Here is a 25556-nt window from a genome sequence, read left to right as displayed (position 1 = left end):
AGCACAGATGGACAGCAACACAAAGGAGTGCATTTTCCAACATTTTCTGTCCCCTTCACTAAGGCTGGACGTGTCCCATCCATAAATTTTTTCCTCATGATAGTAGGTCTCGCTGCCTCTCTTCTTTCTAAATCTGAACTATGGTATCCCCAGACCTCCTCATATTCTTTTTGCTGGCCTCTTGCCCTCCTTCCCGCAGTACTCTCAATTCCCAAGTGTCCCCCCACTGCCAGATGGCCAAGGGGCACATATGGACACATATCTCCCAGAGGGTCAGATGAAACCACACAGCTAACCTCTGGGTGCATACTGTAGCATTACCCAGGGAGGGCATGGCTTTGGTCTTCTGTTCCACCTGCCACCCCAGATCAACAAAGAATTAGTTTTTCAAGGTTTCTGCCTGCTATCAAATGCAGTTGAAACTGGCCAATGTATTCAGAAGGTGCCAGGAGGAGAGGAGAGGTTATGAGACAGACAGGAAGAGAACAAATCTCCATACACTGTCTAACTGCAATATCAGCAGCGGTTCAAAGTATCATCTCGGGCGGTTCAAAATGTCTCCTCTACCTCTGTCCTGTTTCTGCCTGATCCCAGTTCCTCTGGCTGCAGGGAGGGTGGTGAGGGACCTGATCAACAGCAGCACATCCAGGCAAATGCAAGGATTTCCCCTTCAGCCCTACTGTCCACACAAATATAATTATCTTCCTCATCACCACTGGTTTCAAAGGAGTGCCATTTTATTTTCTTCCGGTACCCACTCAGGTAGCTGTAGTCCATGGGAAAACAAAACAAAACAAAACAAAACAAAACAGTAATTTCAAAGGGCTTAATTGCCCTTGACGAAGCCCTGCTCAGAATGGGATTTGCAAGACAAAGTCCCATGTCACATACTAAAATGAGTGCTAAAGAAAACAGCAATGTGGACATTTTCTATATTTGCAGGTCCTATTTTTGTCAGCCATTGAGGAGAGAAAAGTTAAAAAAAAATTAAAAAAGATATGATGGAAATCCCAAGCAGGAGGGCATCTGGAGGGAGCTGTGCCTCCACACTGTTTTTTTTTTTTTTTTTTTTTTTTTTTATATCTGTGAGTGCCTCCATGGGCTGTGGTGGCTGAAGGATACCTGTAGGTGTGAGCCAACTAGCACAGAGCACCATGGAAGACGACAGCATTTTACACCAACCTCATGTCTCTCCAGAACTCACCCCAACCTTTTTGTTAAAATCTAGAAGTAATGAGAAAGCAAGACTTAACTTCTGAGGAACCCATTTTGTTTGCAGGAGGATGCAATATCAGTCACTGCACTGTGTGCTCAGCCTTTTTTTTTTTTTTTTTTTTTTTAAATCAGGTTGCCATGAGGTAGTCAGTGCCCCTTGGACTTGGAAATTTCATTTACAGTAGCTGGGTTGTTGTAAGGGGTGCAGAGGCCTACTCCCTCTGCCTCTGCAGGCCTCACTGAAGGGATATTTTTCATAATCAGAAGACGGGGGCCTCGGGATGGCTTCCACAAGACCTTCAGCTTCCTGTGGTTATAATCTTCCCTGTGAAAGTGTCATTGCTTTCAGTAAAGCAGAAATGAAAGCAGGGCTTGTGTGACACTGGTCAGCTAAGCCGCGAGGCCGCATGACTTGAAGTTTCATGCCGGCTTTAACTTCTTTTTGACAGCAGCTGAGGCTCTCACGGGACCTCCGGCAGCCTAGGGGACAGACCTGATGGGTTATGGCCACTCGGGACACCAGCTCTGTGCCCACTCTTGCTGCCCTGGCAAACGGCAGCTGGTTCTCCAATTTTGGGAAAATTTAGCTGTAACCTCTAGGCACAGAGTTGGCCAACTCTATAAGGGTTAACTTGACTTTCACATCTTCTTTGCAGGTGCTAAAGCAAAGCATATTCCAGTATGTTTAAGCTGTGTGGACTTCAGTTTCTTCTTGTCATTCAGTGGGTGAGTTGCAGTTTTTCCTTCATTTATCTGGGAGCAAACAGCAAAGGTTGCCCAGGAGCCTCTGAGTTCCTACCTTGAAGGTGCCCGGCAAAGCAGCTGTAACCCTGGGTGCGAGAGGACATCCCAGCTGTGAGTGTGGTCCCATGGCCAAAAGTTAGGCAGCCGTGTCAATCATTAGGGAAAAAAAAAAAAAAAAAGTTAGAAGAAACCAATTTATGTATTTTGACTCTTGTAGTCCCTCCTTAGATACTATTTTTTTCAATAGATATGTTTCATGCTAGTTAAAATTTTAAAATACTGCAACAAATCACCAAAAAAATGAGGACATCTGCATCATCCTAGTGCCTTGTTCTGCTTTATGATCCATATGCCTGCTGCCATATTAAATACATTCTAGAACATATAATGGCATATGGTTTAAACCATGCCTATTAATTATTTAACCTCATTATTCCATGTATGTGGATCCCTTCTCAGAGGATTTTCTCAAACTGAAATGTATTAATTACGCTATTCATGGGCCTCGTCTATTAAATTCTGTAGATTTACAGATGTTTGTAAAGGCTTCAGAGACAGCTCCAGCTTTATAATTGAATTCAACAACAATGATAAAAAATGAGTCAAATTCAATTCTATAAAAAGAATGCCTTAAAATACGGATGCCCTGGGACTGGGGCTGATGTGCAGCAGCGAGCACCTCTGTGCCTGGCAGTGCCAGTCCCCATGAAGCCACACCACAGCCATTACAGCTGTCTTCAACTGAGCTGTCAGCCAGATACAGGCCAAGGAGTAAACCTTCATTCCCCTTCAGGCCCCTGAGGAGTGATTCATGCTGTAGACATACGTTTGGAAATATTTATGGTCCACATAAAGTAATTTTAATTGACAGGAAGAGATATCTTTTACTTGCTTCAGTGCCTGCACTTTGAACCTGGTTTTATGGTGTCAGCCTTTGTTCCTCCATGGCGGGGCAACTTCCCCTGTCAAACATGACCAAGAAGAAAACCTCCCCACAAAATGGCCCTGGGAAAAAACTCCAGGAGATTTGTCCTCCTCCAGGAGCCAGGCTGTACCCACCAGGTCAGATCCAAGGTCCTGCTAACCTCGTATCTTGACCCTGGCAGAGACAAACTGTCAACATTTAGTGAAAAAGCAAAGGGTAGCCATAAAGTACTATTTTCTGGTATCCTTAGCCATTACAGGGCTTTTTGGGGTATGCTTCTACTGTCATTAGCATTACTAGCATCCTTCCCCCTCCCCTCGCAGCTCTTTCCCCAGTTCTCACAATGTTCTAGTTTTCCCGTTTGCAAAAAGAGTCACAAATGCTTGCAGGCGAAGAGGACAAAATCTCTGGCTATTAATAAGCAAAATCTGGCATTATTCAAACGCAACTTGTGACACACACACACACGGAGAGCAGTGCTTTAGGGTAAATTGTGCTGAACTTAGCTATGTTTTTGTCATAGCTGGAATTAAGTTTTCCCTTGGTGATATGTAAGCCGTGCTTTTCTGCGAGAGGCCAAATAACTGTCCCAGCAGCAGCAGGACCAAATCCAGGGGAAAAGTCATGCAGCAGAGAAGGGGCACTTCCAGAGCCTGACTCCATAGCGTAGTGGACAGTGTGACAATGGCTCTCAGGGTCCATACAGCAGAATAAACTCTTTTTTTCCTCTGGAAGAAAGGGAGGTAAACTCTGTAAGACTCTCAGCAGGGAGTTTTATCTGCACTGCCTAAGGACAGAGCCCTAATTCTGGCAGGTGGCTCCTCAACACTGCCAAGACCTCAGAGACCAGGAGAGAACTGTAGATGTTTAAGGGATTTTGGTTTTGCCATTTCAGAAGCAGGAAGATTATTTGAACTGTAGGCTGAATTGTCTTGTATGCAAGAGCTGCTCTAAGAAACTTACTTTTGCTTTGCTTTTTTTCTTTTGGAAGCAAGGACTGCCCTGAAACACCAGGGCTTTTAAGAGTCTGTCTGGAGGTCTTTGGGCACTTGGGAGGAGTTGGCTATAAATCTCATCACAAATTTACCAGAAAAAAACAGCCTGTGAAGGCACTGCCAGTAGGACAGTAGTAGAAATTACAAGGGGTGCATCTGCAAGTCTTCCCCTTCTCCAGGTGGGGTGCTGGGTGTCCCAACACACTGATGGCCACAGGATTGCACAGCTCCTGGATGGGACGTGGGAGTGGTCCAGAAATGCTTCTGTGAATTTTCTCTTGCTCTTAGTCTATCTTCAGCTCTTTGGTGTGTCTGTCTGCTCTTGAAGGTAGATCAAATCTCATTTTGTTATGTAGTGGTTAGAAAAGGGCAGGACACAAATGTTTGTTTTTAAATTAACCTAAAAATAACACTGCCTTTAAAATGGATGCATGCTAAAGAACCATGAGATGTTCAGTGCTGGTGTCTCTTCCCTTGTACTGGAGCAAAATAACTTGCAAGAGGCTCAGTGATGGAGAGTTGCTGTGTGTGTGTGATTACAACAAACATTCCTCAGCTGCTCTCCTCTACCATTCTTTCTCTTTCTCTCTCACAGGCTATGTGCCAGAATCTCGGGGACCTGAATTTGGCTGGTCCTCTAAAAGACATGAATTTCACTATTCCAGAAGGTGCAGGAGTACGACCCATTTACCAGGTAATCAGCATCTCTTGGTACCCATTCCTTTCAAATTGAAGTCTCTACATGTGAAAAACAGGAGACAAGCCCTTCTCTCAAACACAGTTTAGGGGCATATTGTAAAACAGAGATTAATAAAATCAGCATTCCTTGAGAATGGGTTTCCATGCAACTTGTGTCATCATTTTCCTTAGTCTCTGAGGTTTTCTTCCCAAAACCTTAACCACAGATGGACAGATCCAGCTCCTAGGCAAATGGAGGATGTGTGTCATTTTTTTTTTCCATTCCCATGCTCAGACAAAGTCCTGTCCTAAGCAGACGTTTTCTTTGGAAAGAAACCACAGTTGGGATTTCCTGCAGCATTCAGGAAATAATGTGAAAAGTTCTCTGTTGCAGATCAGAAGACAGCAGAATTGTTTCAGCAGGCTCTTGCAATATCATTCCTCCAGCCAAATGCACTGTTGGCAACAGGCTTTAAAAGACACAAAAGCAAAAAATTCTTTAAATGATGGTAATAATGCTGAAAAAAAAATAATGATTTTTCCCTCTGATGTTTCCCTATACTAGTTCATATCTGAGACACCTGTGATTTTCAGAGCAACTGGTGAAAAAGATGGAATAATTGACATTGTGCCAAAGACAGGAATGCTGTATCTCAATGGGTCTCTGGACTGGGAGACTAAAGCGGTGCACAGGCTGCAGGTAAAAACTCAACAAAAAATAAAAAGGAAAGGTTTTTCATATTCATCTTGCTAGTTATTCATGAAGAATGGCAGGGTAAATTCCATGGCTAGATTGTGAAAATAAACTATTGCCATCTATTTAGAGAGGTTATAATCTATTTAGTGACAATGATGCAACCAGATGACATTTAGACACAGAAGCATAGACCTCACCTCTATTAGATAGCAGCAGAAAGTTGTTTGGAGATATCAGGGACTATGTGTTTGTCCTGTTATCTTCTTTCCATGAAGATCTTAGCATGAATGCTGCCGGGAGTGGGACAGCAGGTATGCAGTCTTTTTGCCTCAGTACAGCCTTGTGCTCTTCTTCTATGTCAAGAATGGCATTGCCTTTTTTCTGAGGCACTAGCAACTAAGAAGGAAATGGTCATGAGAGGATCAATGTCTGAACAGACAGAGGACACGATGATGTTTTAGTTAGCCTTAGTTATCTTTCTAAAGAACAAGATGTCTAGCACTTCAGGTTTAGTAGTTTCACATTCTCAGCTCTAAGGCACACTTGGACTGGTGAAGTATTAGAGAGGACAATTTCCTAGCCCCAGAAGTTAACTCTAAACTTGTGAGTCCTTTACAGACAAGAAGAAACAGTGACAGAACTGAAAAATGATCCTTGGTTAGGCATAAATTATCATGATTTGATCTATTGTGTGCAAACAAAATAAAGTCTAACAGACGTAATATATACTTGATGCTTTAAAGTCAAACAACTAAAAAATGAGAAGTCTCATTATTTGGAACAAAAATGTCATCAGAACTAAGGATTAAGTTTTATTAACAAACTTTGGATCACTCTGCTCTTCTGGTTGATGTTAACAACAGTACAGCTGAGTCCTCTAGATCATGTTGGGTTTTCTCCTTTTTCTTTAGAAAGTATCTATTTCTATTTCAAGGAGATCTTCAGGTCTAAGCTATGCAAGAGTACAGGTAGTCTGATGAGGCTGGAAGTTAGAAATTGCCCTCTGAAAAATGTTGGTAAATGCAGGAATAGGTTATTCTGTTTTGTTGGTGTTACATACTATGGTGAATCATTGTCAGTGAGCTACTGTGGTAAATTTGTTCTTGTAGATGGAGCCACCCAGTGATGGCTCTCACCAGATCTGCATGACAGTAGAAATCACTTCGCATTTGACAATCATTTGATTGTCATTTTTATTTAGGTCTTTACATCTCAAATTTATCTATGTGAAAATAATTATTCGTTGTTCCTTCTTTTTTTCAAATCAAGGTGGAATGTCTGGATGAAAATGGAGACGTAGTGAAAGGTCCATATGCTGTGACAATATATGTTGAGGATATCAATGACAACCCACCAAAATTTGACCAGACAACATACACTGGAGTGGTGAGGCAAAACTCCCGTGCAGGTAATCATTGCAATAACTAAATACTTTAATTAATAGGAAGTTAGATAGATTAGTTAATAAGTACGATAAATTGGATGTTATACTTCAACAAGCTGAAAAAAAACCCAGTTTTCCCTCCCACAAGATTGTTCTAAATAAAGGCACAAACATGTACAACAGAAATGAAAGTGCAAACAGGTGACCACAAATGTCTAAAATGTAAAGGTTGCCAAAGATTATGCAGACAGACAATGTCAAGAACATGTAAGTCCTTGCACATCGGTGAAATAAAAAGCCAGTGCATAAATGGGGTATGTGTTTATGACCGATGGTTCTCAGAACCTGGGGTGAACATTAGTATTTACCAGAGAGGCCTGGGTTATGGATTGCAGTAATCCATTCCAGACATAAGGAAGTAACAAAAAGCAGTTTGAGACCTACATCTTGGAAGTGAAATGAAGGACTCAGCCAGATGTTATCACTGTGACCATGGAATCAAGAAGAAACTTTCATTAAAGAATGTGCATATAAGGCTCCACGAAGCCAGAAAATCATTCTGCAATATTTTAGCGTGTACTTCAAATGCATCCAAGTTGAAAAGATTTCGAATGTTGCGTGGGTGCTCAAAAGGCAAAAATGTGGTTATTTTACCATGCATCTCTATTTATTCTTTTAATTGTGTGACTGTTCATTTATTTACAAGTGTGCCACAACTGTGCATTTTTCTCAATGTGCTCTGTGTTGAACCGCGTTGTGTAAGGACTGTGAAGTATCTTTAAAGTAATAAGAAATACCAGGTGCAGGCACTCTGGCTAGTAGATAGCTGCTCTCTGAGTGAGCTCTGCCACTTCTGCATCTACTGGTCTTCACCCCTATTGTGATCCCATTAAACATTTCTCTGCTCAAATGGGCTATGTGTTGAGGTTTCAGTCATCTCTTAAAACTGTTTCTTCTCTAATCCAAACAGGCAAGCCCTTCATGTATGTCCACGCCACTGACCTGGATGATCCTACAACCCCCCACGCACAGCTGACATACAGCATTCTCCACCATTTTCCCAACCCTTATTCAGAAATGCTTTTCCAGATTGATAGTACAACTGGAGCAATCTCACCAAGTAGGACAGGTATGTCAAATTACTCATCTGTCAAAAAACGAGCATGAGTTTTGGGGTATACATAGAAACGAAACAATAACTCTGATGTTATATTCTAAATGAACTGAGACATACTCTATGGAGAACTTGGTTTTGGTGATTTTTCTTTATGTTTCCCACCAAATTCAAGAGCAGTTAGAAGGAATGGAGACCAGGATCTGAAAATATGTTGAGAAGACAGATAAATCCTCTGACCCTCTGGACTACACTGAGTTAGATCCTGGGGTTAGTTCTCTTCCCTGAAATCTAGAAAAGCAGAAGCATTAACATAAAACATGTAGAGAAAGGTCAGCCAGCTACATAATCCCACATAAACTTAAATAATTAAAAAATAAATAAAAAAATCTCTTCTGCAAGGCCTACTATGTTGTGCTGCATTGTTCAGAGAAGCCAGAGGAAGGAGGTTGTTGAGATTTGGCACAGAGGTCTATCTAAGCAGTGATCCTGGAGCAGATGTAGAAGCAAGATGCATGTAGGAGGCAATGGGCAGGTGAAACATCTCCCCAGCCTCTGCTTCATTTTCTCACAGCTCTTTGTTCTGTCTCTAGGCTCCTTTTACTTAGATCCCCAGAAGCAGGACACCTTCACACTTGTTGTTGCCGTGAAGGATATGGCAGGGATGACAGAAAATGCTTTCACCAGCAGCGCCGACGTGATCATCAATGTGAAGGAGAGCCTGTGGAAGGCTCCCCCCACCATCTACATTCAGGAAAACTCGACCGAAACCCACCCTGTGAACATCAGCCAGGTAGGGCCCTTGGCCACAGTCCCTGCAATGCTCCTCAGTGCCACAGGGTTATTTTCTCTCATCTCATGGCACTCAACAATGGATTCTCCAGAAGGACTTTGGCACCTCCCCATTATTTTCCATATGGTAAACGATCTTTAGGACAGGTCTCATTAACATATTTTTAGGATGAAATTAATGGTTTGACAGGGATTGAGATAGGGTCAATACAAGCATCTGAGTGACTAGACTTTGCCTTTCAGTTTGGAGAGGCTGGTGACATCACCTGTGTACAATAATATTCCATGGACAGAGGAAATTTTGGAAAAGGTCATTTTGAGGTTAGCTTCTTCTGTCTACAGAAGATCTTGTCAGGGGTCCAACTCCACTGCAACCCTGTTGTGAGTAGTTTCCTTTACTCAGAGACATCTTCTGTGGCCAGTTTTGTGTGGCACAGTGAACCTGCCATGTCCAAAGTACCTAGGAAAGATTTGAATAGCCTCCTGCAGCTTCCTGCATTCCCATGGTATTTCTCTTCCTCTGATATTTCACTGGGCAAACACAAAACATTTTGCCTGTAACTGCAGAGTGGGAGTGATGTATGTACCACTAAATATTAACCAACAGGCCAACAGCCTTTCAGAAATGTTTGACTTTGAAAACCACCTTGGCACTGGCACCCCCCAGTGCTGTGATCCCCTGAGCATGGCAGGATTTCTTCGTTAATTTGGCAGCCTTTACTACATTTAATTTTATATCTCAAATATCCCACTAAAGTTTCCCTGTCACAGACTTTGAGGCATATAAGGAGCTTGCACACACATATGTGCACATAGGTTCTGGATGTTTGTTTTGCTGTTCCACATCACAGAATTAGATAAAGAAAAAAAGAAAAGAGAGGGATAGGCAGTGTAAGGAGATGGAATGAATTAGTGTCAGGACATTCAAATAGTAATTCCTTCTCCTTTACCACCATTTACCTTCACAAAACCCTTCCACAGAAAGATAGGCATAATAGCCCATCCTTGACAGCTGGAGAAACTGAGATAAAATGGCTTCACCACAACAGTTCAGAGAGCAGGGATGGATTATTGGTCTGGTTTTCTGAGGTTTATCCCAAAAGCCTGCCAAACTGTTAATTTTCTGGTTTATGAAGCTAACGGGAATGCAGTCTTTTCTGTTTGTGTCCCAGAAATGATCCCTGTTAAATCTCAGTCCACACTTGTGACTTCCTATCCTGACTTATTTTTGTGTTTTTTAGGTGCACTCCAATGAAGCAGATGTAATTTATGAGCTTTTTGAAAAAGAAGCGCTGGCCAGATTCCCATTTTCCATTGATCGGAATGGGGTTATTTATGTGACTGAGCCATTGGATAGGGAAAAAAAGGATTCTGTAAGTAAACATGCACAACCTAACCGATGGGAGGGAGCGGCCAGCTGATTACTGCTGGGGGAGTAAACACAAGAAAGCTATAGAGGATGGAGAGGGAAAAAAAAAAAGAAAAGTTTTGTTTCTTAACAGATTTGAAAGTATATTCATCTACTACACAGTAAACGGTTTTTAGTTTGCTACCCTAAAATATTTCTCCATGGGTCTGGTGTAGTGATCACCACCTGTAATGTTATGTATAATGTGCAACACAGAACACACCATGCCGGGGTTGTAGGTGCATAAGTAGAGGGCAGGAACTTCGCAAATTTTAAATCTAGTCCAGATCCCAGGGACCGCAGCAGAGGAGGAGTTCAAGTTGCAGCTGGAATTTTTAAGTTACCCTGAAGCTCTCCATCTTGGGGGTTTCTATGCAGAAAACCCTCTGTTGCTTTTTTCTTGGAAGAAATCTGGAGACAGAAAGGCCAAGGATCAGCTATACTGGAGGAATCGCATCTTTGTATGTGACAGATTTGTTTGTAAAGTGACAAAAATTAAATGTTCCTGCTTTTCATGATTTTTTTTTTGAGAGAGTAAGTTCACAGGACAGAGAATTGTTCAGAGAATTGTTCATTGACTCACTTCTTTTGAGAACTCAGACCTCGGACACAAAGGCATCATGGAAGAACTCTGACATAAACAGAGGGAAAATAGCGAGCAGACAAATGAGAATATTTCATTTGCATGGAAGGCACCCATGGTTATCCATTTAAATGCAAAAATGTGACTGTGGACATCCAACACTTCTAATCTTGCTACCCTCCTTGCAGTATTCGTTCTTTGCGGTCACAAAAGATTCAGTGGGAGAACTGGTGGACAAGCCTCTGCAAATTCAAGTTATTGTGAAAGACATTAATGACAATCCCCCCGTGTGCGAGAATGCCCTCACTGTATTTGAAGTTCAAGAAAATGAAGGTGGAGGTAAGAAAACAGCTTCTACTCATTTATACACATCATTCTAGCCCTCTTACTGTTTCCAGCTGGGTGCAAACAGCTAGAATTTCTCATCCCAAAGAGTAAAATACAGCTATCCTGGAGGAACATTCTTCTGTGCCAACAGCCCTGTTGTTTTTGTTTTGAGAATCCATGTGGAAATGATATCAGTAAACTGAGGAGGACAGACCCCAAACCAGTATTTAAAAAATGGCGTTCAATTTAAAACATAAATTTGCATTTTCCCATAATTGGATTAATGCTTACAATGTAAACAAAACAACAAACAAACAAACAAAAACTTTTATTATCATTTCAATTGCTATAATTTCAAGAAATACTGTTCTAAAAGTGGCTTGAGCCCTTTTCCACCCATGCCTGTGCTCCTCCAGCGTAGCGCCTTTGACTTCAGTGGGCAGTTACTGAAACCTATCCCTAAGTTTTCACATTGGTTATTTGGTTTCAAAGATGAAAGTGCCTTCTTCAATGGCACAGCCCTCTTGGACTGCCCCAATCCCAAACCAGCTGTTTGGGATGTTAAAGGAAAACCCTCTAAGAAGTCAAATGATTGTGTCCAACACAGTGTTTTCCACACAGCTGTGTTCTTATCACCACCCTACTTGCATCGGTGTCACTGTCATCACTGTGCACCTCTGTGGAGAAGTAAATGGGAACCCTGCATTATCCGACTGATTCTGATTTCCGATTTTCTGTCACAGGCAGTACTATTGGCACCCTGCATGCTACAGACATGGATGAGAAGGACACCCTCAATTCTCGCCTGAAGTTCAGTATCGAGAGTCAGGTTCCTGCTGTTCCTGCAAGTAATATGTTCATTGTTCAGCAAGACACCGGGACTTTGCAGTTAAGGAGTTCTTCATTAAATAAGCAAATTGCAGCCAACTATTCCTTGAAGGTGATGGTGACAGATGCAGGTATGTAATGCCTAAGTTTTATGTTGAAGTAGTTTTGTTCATGTTGACATCTCTGACGCTCAGTGTCCAAGGGACAAGAGGAGTCCTAGGGAATTCTAATATCTGGAGATATTCAAGGCCTGTCTGGACGCCTACCTCAGCAACCTGCTCTAGGGAACCTGCTTTGGCAGGGAGGTTGGACCCAATGATCTCTTGAGGTCCCTTCCAACCCCTACAATTCTGTGATTCTGTGAACTCACTGGAAGCAGCACAGGGATCTGGCTTGTCCTGGTATTGCCCTTCCTTGTTCTTGAGGTGCAGAGATGTTAATTGTGATTCATAATGCAAGTATGGAAGGAAACCAGCTCTAGGGCAGTGCATGGTTCAACTGGGATTGTTTGTTAACAAGCAAATCTCTCTGGTAAGATATTTCCTTTCACAGGGGAAAAAAATAAAGAGATCATATGATTGATTGTTTAGATATTGCATTTTCCCCCCTAAATTCTCTCAAAGAGACTCACTGAAAAAACTGAGGTTATTAAACGCAGCTGCCCAGAGAGTCTAGATGGTGTATTTTAAAAGATTAAGAGCTGAACTTTATCTTCAGAAAACAGTCTTGTCCATTAGGCAAGTTCCCAGGAGTCCTTTGTGGTTCACTGAATGGAAAGGAAATTAAACCCTGTGTTAAAGCTTAAAGCTTTGTGCTGGAGTCCTCACAGTCAGGCAAAATTTGTGCTTGGAGAAGCTTGCTAGTACATAAAGCAGTGTGATGTATCCCTTAATGAAATAGCATCACTTAGATATGAAAACCTCGCTGGGGGAGAAGCCAGTGAATTGTTTGGGATGCTTGTTTGAATTCCATCCAAACGTTTTTAACTTTCTGCTTATGGAGCACACATGGAAAACACTAAAATCCAGCTACACTGGAATATCACACAGACAGAGAGAGTATGGTTTCAAAATCACAAATCCCTTGCTATAGTGCCCCTGCTCAGGGAGTGCATAGATTTATGCAGATCTGAGGTTTAAGTTTGGCTATAATGAAAGTGAAGGTGCTGTCTGATGGCCCACCAAGAGGACATGGTAGAATAACATCCTGAGTGTTAGTTTTTATATGTAAAACTGATGTTGAGAAAGATAACACAGTTCATAGCCAGGATGTGGTTAAAAAAAATAAGGGAAATGAAACAAAAGAGGATGGGCCAATGTTCAGAAAACTGGGAAAGTAATATAGCGAGTGAGGCTTTCACTGATTACAAGATACTGGAAATTGAGTCATTCTTACAGTAGCAGGGCTCTGCTTAACTCAAGCAATTTGACAGTGTTCGCTTTTGCACATAGTGAACCCTTCTGAAGCAAAGTTATTTTTGGCAGAAGGGCTGCTGTGACATTGCTTGTTCTTTTACCATGCAGATTTCCAGACAATCTGTGAAGTGCAAGTACATGTCATCGACATCAACGACCAGATTCCCATCTTTGAAAAATCAGATGTGAGTATTTTTGACACCGTCTTTGATGTTCCTAAGAAACTTTTGACAAATGTTTGAGCATGCACTCATTGTCTACAGAAGTCAATGGAAAACTAACTGTTTACAGAACAGGTAACAGAGGAAACCACCAGTGAAACTAAAGGCAAGGTATTGCTGGAAAGCCTGCTTATGAGGTCTGTCTAGACAATAAACAGTGGGCCTAATTCATAGTTAATTATGAAACGCAAGATAATTTTCTGTGCAAAAAAACCCCTATGTGTATAGAAATAAATTATTCTGTTGGCCCAAATCTCACCGCAGTGGCCGTCATGCCTACATTTAGGTGCCTAAGCTCCCACTGAGCTCAGAAAAGCTGTCCAGCCCACCAGGTGCAGGTGGCCTCTTGGGGAAGCTGTATTGGTTTCAGGGCTGTTGATTTTCTCATCAGAAGGTCTCAGTTCAGGACCTGGTCTCAAAAATGAGATTCTGTCACCTTTGCTAAATGTACAGCTAATAAAGGGGGTATAGTTTTGCTCTAGTGCCCCTCTTGCAGCTCTGGGTTCCCCCGTGCAGTGAGGTAGCTCGTTTCTACTGCTGAGCTTGTAGCACTCAGCTTTTTATCTGCAGATGGTGCTAGGTGTGTTATGTTTCAATGATCTCTCTCTCCTCAGTATCACAATGTGACTGTTGCAGAAAGTATCTCAGTAGGAACAGTGATATTAGAAATTCAAGCTACTGATACGGATGAGCCTGGCACAGGGAGCTCCTACATCGTTTACCAAGTGGAGGAAGGAGATCCAAACCACAAGTTCATCATAGAGACAGATCCTGAAACAAACCGAGGGTTTGTCAAGATTAACAAGGTGAATAGATGGGTTTCTTCTCTTCTCTCTCTTTCTACATGTACATTTGTCATATTCAGTACTTCACTGGCGCAGTGCTCAGGCACACCTCTCCTCCTGCCTTTGTTGTCCTCCACCTACCCTCTGCTGCTGGCCCCTGCTCTGGGCTCTGGCCAATGAAGGAGCTCTTTATGCATCATGGGGAAAAAACAACATTAATTGAGTGATGCAGATTTTCCTTCCTGCTGGTGATCTGGGCCATTGGTGGTTTTTGCCACCAAGTGGAAGTGAAACTCACTTGTCTCAGTGCCAGTACAGCGAGGCAGTTTGTTCCTGCTGAGGCCAACACTGACTGTGACAAAACCAAGGTCAGTGTGTGCTGAGGTGGGTGATAAATCCCATGTTCTGAGTGTTGGAATCAGAAACACAAGGTACATTTTCCATTGCATCCATGTGTTTCAGTATCAAAAGGGTTCTCCCTTTGAAATCAGCCTTCTTGGAGGCATGTGAACAACGGGTCTGGAAAAATGATCACTCATTTTCCAAAGAGTTACACGTAGTTTGCATCAAGTTCATGTGCCACTGGCCATGGGCAGTGATCAGTGGATTATCTTTGGGCTCAACCTCAGCATCATTTTTTCCTGAAAATGCAATTGTGAGAAACTCCGTGGTGTAACAACCCTTGCAAGCAATTCTGTCAGCCAGAGGTCATCCAAGGCCTTCTAGTACAAGAACTATAAATACTATTGCTGTAAACAGGATATAGTTATTAAACTTAGGCAGGTGGCAACATTATTAGGACATGCAGTTGCTGAGGAAGCCTCCAAATGGGCATATGGTTTCACTTACATTGACTGTTCTCAGTGTCATTTTACTCTTGACAGCTCTCCCCTATTTCCTCTATATCTTCCTTGGGAAGAAAAGGATTTTACCATTTCTCATGGCTGGAAAGGCAGGGATGCTCTCCTCTGCCATCCGACAGGGGCAATGGGTCTCTGCCTGCATGTTGCTGCCCCATCGTGGGTCAGGCACAGTCAGGAGGGCTACAGATGAGAAATGAGAACACCCTCACATCTGCCTGGTGCTTGCTGAACCAGACAGCGGTACTATTGCTTAAAGCACTTTTTTTTTCTTTTTCTGATTTACCCAGGCTCTTGATTTTGAAACAGACAAAGTGCATAACCTGGTGATCAACGCCACAAACCCTGAACCTCTGGTGTCAGGGGTGCAGTACAATGCCAGCTCCCGCACCCTCTTCAAAGTTTTTGTAACCAACCTGGATGAGCCACCTGTCTTTCAACAGCCAGTTTACACAGCAAACGTATCTGAAGACATTCCTGTAAACACTCTGGTCGTGAAAGCGGAGGCCTATGATCCTGAGGGGGATACTGTAAGGTAAAAAAAGAGTGACCAAGATTTATTTATTGTATGTAAGATTTAGAATTTTTTCCTAATAGAGGTACAAGGAAAAGCATACAATATTTGGCATAGAGGAAAAGTTTTTTTTTTTTTTTTTTTTTTTTTATATATAAAAGCTTGTCTATTCTCAACTGCTGGTAGAAATTCAGGTGTGGTTGGGTGGTGGCTGGTGACCTACCTGCAGCAGACTACTGGGCAGTGCTTTTCTAACCAACTTTCTGACTGTGTTGTGACAAGCATCACCAGTGGGGCCCTTGAACAAGGAAACTAAAAGTGAGAAAGGCCAATGTGTGTCTCCAGGAAAAAGTCAGAGCCAGTTTGAGAATAACAAGGTTTCCAAATACACCTTACAAAATGCCTTTAAGAAATGAATGAAGTATGTGCTGAAATGCTTTCAGGAACCAGTAGGACAGTAGCCAATTTTCACATCAGTCAGGAAACCACAAAGGGCTTTTATCCACCAAAACACACAACTCATAGCGAAGCTCAAGTTCATAACTGATCATTCATTCATTTACTTTTCTGACTATCAAAGACTAAAGGTCTACCTCCACCATGGATGCAAAGCGCTGTGCAAGCCAACTCCTGTGCTTGTGAGTGGGATAAAAAACCTCAGACTGGCTCATTTGGTGGCTCACTTTGTCATACAGTCAAGTCACCATGAGCCTCTGCCAGAGCACAGAGCCATGCAGAAAGCTGTGCAGCATGGTATAAATGTATCTTCTCCAGTAGTGTCAGGCAGAACAGTTTGTGGTTCTTGCTGCATGATTCCCAGCTAGAATGCTGAACAGATCAATCCAAAACAAACAGTCCTTGAGATTTAACTAAAACTGAGCAAAACACCAAGTAGTTAATGGAGTTGCAGAATATGACCATTAGGCCTCCTGTGGATTTTTATTCCCAGAGGTTTCTCATCTGGCTTTCTACTTCCCCCTAACTTTTGGGAACTTAGCATGTTTGGCCTTCTGTCAAGCTGGTTAAACAGTGAGCCACATAGTCCAGAAGCTCTGGGAGATGATGACAGAGACAGATGACAGAAATTCATGTTTACATAAACCACATCTATGTTAAAAAATAGATTAAAAGAAGTATAATAAAAATTACAAAAAGTAAAAATTCACAAGCATGCCAGCATGCTGTTTTAATGCAATGGGCACTGAAAGAGCAAAAGAATGAAAAAGGTCACATGTAGTCAATAAATGGCTTTGTTTTAACTGGGTCATATGTTCATGGTTAAATTTGTAGAAGTAAATACCCACAGACCCTGTGCTTTTTCTGCCTTTTATATATATAAAAGCATAACCTGGTGATCAATGCCACAAACCCCGAACCTCTGGTGTCAGGGGTGCAGTACAATGCCAGCTCAGTGCCCATATATATTTTAAACAATAATGGCAATTATGTGGTGATGCTTAAAACACTCCCAAGTCCCTATGGTAATCACAGCCTGCTCCAGACTGGCAGCAGGTGACCTCTGCAGTCTATCTCAGGGTGCTTGGTCCCTCATTTATCCAAAAAAGGGTGCCTGGCTGCACTGTTCCTCCCACTCCACACACTTTGGCTTGTGCCCCCATCAAAACCAAGGCATGACAGACACGATGAGGAGAGAGAGACACGAGGTTAGGACAGAGCATCCTTCTGGAACGACAGCTCAGGAATGCCATGGGTTTTGCAGTTACAAGGCAGGTAGAGTTGTAGCATATACAAGTATAAGCTGGAGGAGCCGTGGCATTCCCATAGTTCTGCTCTCACTCTCTAGTGTCTGAACTTAATCTCCACCAAAAATCGATGGGTTTGGCCTCCCTTCTTCTGTCTGTCCCTCCTGGATGGCTGTACTATTAGAACTCTTCCAAGAACCCTCTCTTCGAGTACAATAGCAATCTAGCTACTTGCATATAATCAATAAAGTATATGCTTTGTCAAAGTTTTTTCTTGATTTGGTATAATATACATGATTTTTTCCTATTTCCTTCCAAAGATACTCCTTAGAAGGTGATGTGAAGAAATGGCTGAAGATTGATTCAACCACTGGGAATATATACACTGCTTCCGCTTTGGATCGAGAATACAAAGAATTGTACAAAGTTGATATTGTTGCATCAGAGACAAGTAAGCAATGAAACGGCTACATACATACACAGAGGAATCCTCTGCCCTTACTGCTTTATGAGGGATTATTATACTTCCCATGACTTCAGGAGGACAGGGCAGCAAAACTGAGTGCATGGAAAGCACAGGAATATGTGGTGTATCTTTAAAAGATAAATTCCTTTAGAATTTAACTTTCTTAAAAGACATTTTGGTCTGGCAGATAATGACGAGTAAAACAGCTTTCATGCAGTTAGCTATCATATGCCATTATATTTGCTTAAACAACATGGCATACACTGAAGGCCATAATTTCTTCAGTGTTTTCAGCATCAATATTTTTTTTTTTACCTTTTTTTCCTCTACACATATAAAGTTTTTAATCTTTCTTTTAGGTATGTTTAGGTTTCCTGAAAATATATCTGGAGAGTAATTTTTAAACTTGTATAGAATTTAATTTTATTGTAAATAAATCTAATACATTAGTTAGCCTGAAATACATTCAGGCTCCTGTTTCCAGCTATTTGGATATTTCAAACCATTTACCTGGGGAGATTTCATTGTGTATTTTACGTAAAATAGGGGTTAAAAAGTCTGGACTACATCTGACTGAATATGGTGTAAATATTGGTTTCTCTTACTAACACAGATAATGCTGGCCACTTTTTTGGGGGACCTGGGTAAAGCTGCAGTTACTGTATGTCAGGAAGAAGGTGTGCTTCCTCAGACATTGAGCTGGCGAGGGACCAGTCCTTCAGGAATGGGCAGGAGAAATGACAGGGCTCTGAGAGCTTCTCTTGGGTCTCTTGTCATGGCCCTGGGGCAGAATATTGACTTGAATTTCCTATATACAGAAGATGGATGGGAAACTTTTGGAGTTCCACACTTTAAGAAGTGTTCCAAAGAGTGAATGCTCTGACCTCGGATATGACCACTTACCAGACACAATGGTCTAGCTGCCTCCTTTTGCTTGCTACTGTTCTCTAGTTAGATGGGGGCAAACAAACCATACTTTTTAGAAAGTGGTAGTAGCTAACAGGAGTCCCCCAGGACCTCCTGAGACCTTACTTTGTGTCCTGCAGAAAAAATACCACTTCCCACCCCTGCGTGATGGTATACCAGGCGATATGATGGTGTATCGTAGAGGTGATACATATACGGTAGCTGCAAATGCCACAATCCAGCCTCTAAATCCAACCTGTGACTTTTAACTTTGCATTCTGTTAAACTCTACAGAAAATGGTGCTCAGAGATCCAAAATACCCCTCATACTACACTTAACGGACGTGAACGACAACCCTCCGCAGTTAGTTATGGATTATCCTACTTTCTTTTGCTACCCACTTCGTGGAGGAGAGAAAGCACTAATTCAAGCTACTGATGTTGATGGACATGTATATTTTCCCAGAATTACTTTTTCTCTCGGGGATGATAAGGATACAAAAAATAATTGGGAAATCTCAAAAGTCAATGGTAAGTTAATAAAGCTATTCTTGTAATGATCTGGGATTCTCTAAGTAATCTGGGAAACACAGAGAAATGTTGAATTCCTTTCTATTCATACTTTTGCATATCTAATATTTCAGGTAGAAAAGAATGTAAGTTATTAAGAAATTCCATACATTTTGGCATGTATTTATTTGAACACCTAAGTCTTTTTTTCTTCTTCAAGAGATAACATTTAGTATGCTGCAAGCTAAAATTTTTCTAGTACTTAGGAGAGAAAAAAGATGTAAGAATAAAATGTACTGCATGCTTAAAAGAATACAAGATGCTGGCCTAAAGGGACATTTGGACTGACCCCCGTGGATGTTATACTCTTACATTTCCAAGTTTTGAAGCATCTTAGATGTGGTATAAGTGCTCTAGAAAGGTGGTCTCTCCTACTAAATTATCTTGGGAACAGTTTAAATTGGTTATGGCTTATAAAAGTATGTGATGAGTCTCTTGGTTTAGATGTGATCATACCACTGTAGTACTGCCCAAGATTAGATTTGGCCCACCCTAGAAATTAAACAGGAAATTCTTTGGGCATATGACACAGAAGGCTAGACTAAGCATTCAGACAGTCCATTTTGACTTGAAGTCTGCAAACCAGTAAGATCTCAGAAGACAAGGAGGGAAACAAGGAACTGCCATCAAGAGGAAAGGGGCCTTAAGAAAGAACACTTGCAGCTGTATTGCTGACCTAAATGTTATGCTTGAGCTGACACAAATATCCCATTTTTTACTTACAGGTACATACGCTCACCTCTCTCCAAAACATGGTAACTTTGAAGAGAAGGTGTACATTGTTCCAGTGATAATTAATGACAATGGAAACCCATCTTTGGAAAACAAAGTGAATCTTGAAGGTATGCTATGCACTGCTATTATTTCAATATGCAAAATATTATTTCAAGACAACAGTAATACATAAGAACAATCAAGCTGCACTACTAAACTTCTTGTTAACATCATGGCATTTCTTTTTGCAGTAAACGTCTGCCAGTGTTCAAGTGAAAATTCTTGTTATATAAAACTACAGCATGAGAACTCCAAGCCAAGCGTTGGCCAGGCAATTGGGATTCTTCTTGGTGTCCTGCTAGTTATTGGTAGGTGACTTCTTAGCTGGTATGAAGTGAGGTCTCTGAGATGGTGCTGCTGCATTTCTGACACTGATTCACTCCTTTGGTGAACAGATTTCGTGAATGTTGCAGAATGAGTAAAAAAGCAAAGATCTCATATCTGAGATCATGATCGGTGCAAACTTCAAATGTTTTGATCATCGGGATACCTTTCCTTGGATTGTGCTTCTGCACACACATACAATGTCACAGCAAGCAGTTATAACAAAAGAAAATGCTGCACTGTAGTACAGCATTTGTACAGCAATGTAGTACATTGTGACTCCACTGCTAACTACCACCTTTTTCCTGTCAGAGAATGGATTGGAACCCCATCTTGGGCTTTCAGATTATAGTGAAAATAGCAAAGCATCCAAGAATGTCATGTTATTTACTGCCTGTAAATTTCCAATCAATTGCTACCCATAGCTTATAATTATGACTTCTTTCACCTACTTCAGCTTTGCAGGTTTACACGTGCCAGTGGTAAAATTGCTTTGAGCTGTGGGAAACTGGCATTTACATTAACTAAGTATGATTATATTGTTAAGCAGTACTGAACAGTATTATGTTCCTATAGGCGTGAGCTGATACAACTTTGACAAAAGGTTTAAAACTTTTTTCCAAAAGAAGACAAATTCTTTTTTGGTATTATTTTCATGAGCATATGTGCAAAAGTAGTACATGTTGATGTTCCCTAGGAAATGAAAAGCAAAAAGAACTCAGTGCATAATGCCATGTGATTTTTGACTGTGAAGATCACAAACACTAGACTGGGAGACTGAGAATGAGCCATGGAAAGGGAAGGGAGCGTGAAAGACCCATGGAGAAAATCAAAGCAAAGAAATTAAACACTTTACAGATCTCATATTCAAAAGAGTAGGGTGAAATTAGAGGATAAAAGGGGGAAAAAAAAAAGAAAAAGAAAAAGAAAAGAACAACAACAACAAAAAAAGAACTTATGTAAGCAATAATTAATCCAGTTTGAGAAGAAAAGAGAACAAGTCCCTGAGAACAAGTTCCCATTCAACACTTTAAAAGACAAAGACAAACCTCTGTGCTAACTTTTCTTTTGTAATACACAAACCCCTAACACTAGGTAGGGTGCTCATGCATATTTGATATGTGTTCATCTTTTGAAGATAAAAAAGAGAAGAAAAAAAATGATTCCAAGAACCTAAATGGAAGAAGCCATGCTCAGACCAAGCAATTGACAGAGAAAACCCTCAGTATGCATCTTTATCATTTCTGTTCAAGCTTCTCAAATAACTTGTTTTCTCCCAAAGCCTTAGCATGGAGTCATATAACAGTGAAAATTATGTTGGGTAATTGACTAAAGTTATTTTCATTGCAAGAGATCTGGCCAGCTTTAAAGAGCACATTAAAAGGTGTTTTTTTTTTTTTTTTTTTTTTTTTTTTTTTCCTGCATTGTAACTTAAGAAAGAAAAATGCAGTGAATATTTCTCATAAAGGTTTTTTTAAAGAATTCCTGAAATGAGTATACAGGGTTTGTATTTCAACATGATTTTTTCCACTTTAAAGGTAAAATCAGATGATAGCCTCTGAGGTGGACTTAACAGGGATCTGGGATCAGATATGGGCAAAGAGAAAAGAATGAAGGAGGTATCTAAAAACTTTTTGAAACCTGGGGATATTACAAATGTTGAGTTTGACCTTGAAGCTCAGAAGATATGACTGTAAAAACAACCATACCTTGGAGGCCTGTCTGACACAAGGATGAATTCTTGCATGAGCTAAAGGCTGTCTCAGACCTCAGCACCTGTTGTGATGTGCACAAGGATCCTCTGTAGTTTTACTTTCTTGTAAAGAAACACAAAGCATAGACACTGGAAATTAAGATACAACAAAACAAAAAAAATGAATCACAAACCCTCAGCCAATCCAGTCTGATGGGACTTTCCTTAAAACAAAAGTCCTTGCTCTTGGAAGGTGTTTCTCCCTTTGACAAGAGTGGGAGAATGACAGAATTGCAGAATTGTTGAGGTTAGAAGGAACCTCTGGAGGCCATCTGGTCCAACCTCCTGCTCAAGCAGAGACACCTACAGCACAGGGTCCTGTGCCTGGGACCACATCCAACTTGGTAGATGCTAGGTGTGTTCTTTGATTGACTGCTCAGGTACTACAAATATAAATGTCAAATATGAACAACTACAGAAGAGATATTCAGAGCAATGCAGAGGGGAAGGGGAGCAGCAGGGCACTTCCCCATAATTCAGCGTAGGACCTACAGGATGTTGAAAGTGAAAGAAAATCTAACACCGATAAAGAGGAGATAAATTTATATTCAGAGCAACAAGCTCATTTTGATTTTAAAAGGATCAAACATATATATGTTATGTACATAATATACATATTTTCTGTGCATATATATATATATGATTAATGAAGACATTCACAGACACCTTAGATTGGATACAACAAAGGATGATAAAGGGTATAAGCACTTCTAATTCAGGCCAGAAGCAAATCCCACTCATTTTCAGCCATAGGTCAACAGACCCTGGCATCCATCAGTTATTCTTAAGCGATAAAAAGGAGTTCCATAAGAAGAGAAATTTCACTGTCAGTAGTCTTAGCTTTGCTGTGACAGAATTGCCACTCCGTTGGGGAAAACAAACAAACAAACAAAAAGGGGACTACAATTCATGACAACAAATCACTGCTCAAAAGAAGGGGCGTTAAAAGAGACACTTTGTCATCTGGTCAGGTACCAGAGGAGAAGTTCTCCTCCAGGGAAAGTCTCCTGAGTGTTGAGGCATCTCATTCTCCTCACCAGTGCCTCAGGTCCCTGAATGTGCTGTTGACCCAACACTACGTTGTCATTCCCCAGAGCCATTTGGTTCCATTCAAGATGTAAAGCAGTTTGTGTATCACAGTATGAGTGTCAGACCCTTTGCTGAAATGCCTTCTCAACAGTGTTTTCTCTTTGTTTTATTGATGAGTGCTCTCTTTTTTTCCAGGTGCCATTATAGGGGGTGTATTTTTTCACATGAAGTACAAACAGAAAAATGAAAAGAAGAGCCAACAGAAAGATGCAAAGGATCAGACTGAATGTGTAGAACTGAATAAATGACTGTATATTTCATCAAGCTAAAAATGCCCTTTGGGTTGGGAAGAAGTGGCATTTGTATCTCCCAAAGCCCTGAAGTGTATTATCATCAACTGAGGATGCAAGCATGCAAAAGCAGACTCCCAGGGTTTGGTCCTCACTTCCATAAGTAATACTACTCACTCACATAACCAAAACCAAAGATACACTTCAGCAGCAGCCATTACTCATCAGCTTTGACAAGTGTTAACTCATGACACCACCAAATGCTGAGCTCCTGCAAGGATCAAACGCATGGATCCAGTCTTTGTTCGGCAGCTAAAGTAAACATGGGCTTTCCAGAGGACTACACTGATTGCATATCTATGGCTCTTTACATCTCAGTAAGTAACTGAAGAGCAGAACAGGGAATAAAGTCTTGTGCTACGTTTGAAGATGTCTCATGAAGTAGCAGGAGTCTCTGACTCTCAGCAAAGTTGCTCTCAAGCATTGTAGTCTGTAGTCTGCCCTGGGTAATGCCTGCTTACATTTTTCTGATGATTTTTTTGCTAGAAAGATTCACTGGCAATGTGACAGTTCAGTTATGATACCCAGGGTATAACTGGTTCATGAAGTGCCATAGCTTGTCATTACAGTTTTGAGGTTAAAAAACACATTGACTCATGTGGACACTGGGTGATGTGCTGTTTTATCATACTGCTGCCAATATTTTGCTTGCCCCCTACATACGTGATAAGAATAAAAATCTTCTTTAAAAGTTTTAGAGTCTATTTATTTTTAAGAAGAAAGAAAGAGACAGTGCATGAGAGCAAACCTTGGCTGCTTGGTTTTTAACCAAATTTTTTAAGCCAAATTTAACCTTTGCTTTTACGTCATAGAGATGCAAAATGGCTCTCAGGCCAGAGTGGTATACTGCTGTCTGATTTTACAGATGCAATGATTGCTGGAGGCACGTGTATATTGGTTTCAGTAAATGTATCTGGGCCCAGGATGACACTCAGCGAAGGAAAGCCTTCCTCCTGACAGCATGCCTATAGAAGGACATTTCTGGTGACAATTTGAGGGAGACTTTTCTTTTAAGCTATAAATAAAAACTGACAAATATTGTGCTAAACTGGAAAGACAATATACTTTTGAAAACACTGTAGAAAAGGTCATATGGAAAAGAGTATGCTTGTTTATGCGGAGTTTTTCTTTTTTTCTTTTTTTCGTTTTTTTTTTTTTTTTTAATAACTTTTGCATGCAGCACAGAACTAGAAAGAAAAGAGCGCTTTTTTGGTAGCATTGCATTATAATAGGTTTTCCTAGAATGCTGCCAGCAAAAACTGTGCTTTTGGGCTTCAGCGACACAACCCAATTGTTGTATCTCTTACCCCAGCTTCCCCAGCTGTCAGAGCTCTGTTATTTGCTGTGGGGCTCGCTGCTGGAATGTATTTATTTTATGATGGGAATGCAATCCATTATATTTGGAAAGTATGACATTCAATTACGTCAGTGTGTCCAGAGACTGGGATTAGTATATTGTTTTATAAATAAAGGAGCCGAAGTTCAGGAACCATTGTACTTGTGTATATCAATACGGCTTTATCTGAAGATGGGGAAAATGTGCAGCTTTCCTCTTTGTTTTATCTCCCTGACCTGTCCCGTTTGCTTATTTTACTGAACAGCATCTCCTATTTTCATCAGTTTCTTTTCTAATAAATGGTCAGAAAATTCCTTGCCTAATTTACCTGCATTCCTGTCACTGACACTTATCACTGTGGGATGGTGAAAGGAATGCAGGTAAATCAGGCAAGAAATACATTGCAGGACCTAGCTGGGACAGGGGGTACAGGCCACTTCTAAGGGCTTCTTGTAGCACGTGTTAGCTAGCCCTACCCTCAAACAAACAAAAACAACCGAAAGAAAAAAAAATTCCAACCCTGCTCAAGTATTCTCATTTCCTTCACCCTGCCTTCCTGCCAGGACTTCATTCCCAGTCCTCTGAGAGTTGATTTAACCCACTCCTTCTCTGGCTCCTCCATCTTTTCAGTCTCTTTTGGGAGCCAGACAAAAGTTCTCACCCAGCCTTAACCTTGTCCTGCAGCAGGCTGCCATCCCTGGCCTCCTTTCCAGAGGACAAATTCAGTTTTCATTAGGTCTCTGGAGAGGGAGAGAAGCAATGTTTGTTATTGTTCCTCCCACCATGCTTCTCCACCAGCCCCAGCTGGTTCCCAGGTCCCTGCAGGGGCAGCATATACTGGGGTGCTTTGCCCTTGTGGA

The 25556-nt window shown here is 41.2% G+C and overlaps 1 protein-coding gene across 1 annotated transcript; it reads left to right on the top strand.

Annotated features, from left to right (window-relative positions):
- Positions 1–1896: 1896 nt before the first annotated feature.
- On the top strand, positions 1897–23318 carry CDH17 (cadherin 17; the record flags this gene model as incomplete). The annotated part of the gene is made up of 17 exons (XM_084281687.1): positions 1897–1941; positions 4475–4573; positions 5123–5257; positions 6524–6662; positions 7609–7767; positions 8346–8545; positions 9786–9917; positions 10724–10874; positions 11606–11821; positions 13214–13290; positions 13941–14132; positions 15262–15506; positions 17509–17639; positions 18855–19091; positions 19856–19972; positions 20096–20212; positions 23206–23318. 17 exons carry the CDS (start codon positions 1897–1899, stop codon positions 23316–23318), a joined length of 2505 nt encoding a protein of 834 aa, XP_084137813.1.
- Between the last annotated feature and the right edge of the window lie 2238 nt (positions 23319–25556).

The sequence above is a fragment of the Netta rufina genome (genome assembly GCF_964035555.1).
Source record: "Netta rufina genome assembly, chromosome: 2".
Lineage (NCBI taxonomy): Eukaryota > Metazoa > Chordata > Aves > Anseriformes > Anatidae > Netta > Netta rufina.
The sequence above is the reverse complement of the archived record's forward strand: the minus strand, read 5'-3'. Positions and strand labels throughout refer to the sequence as shown.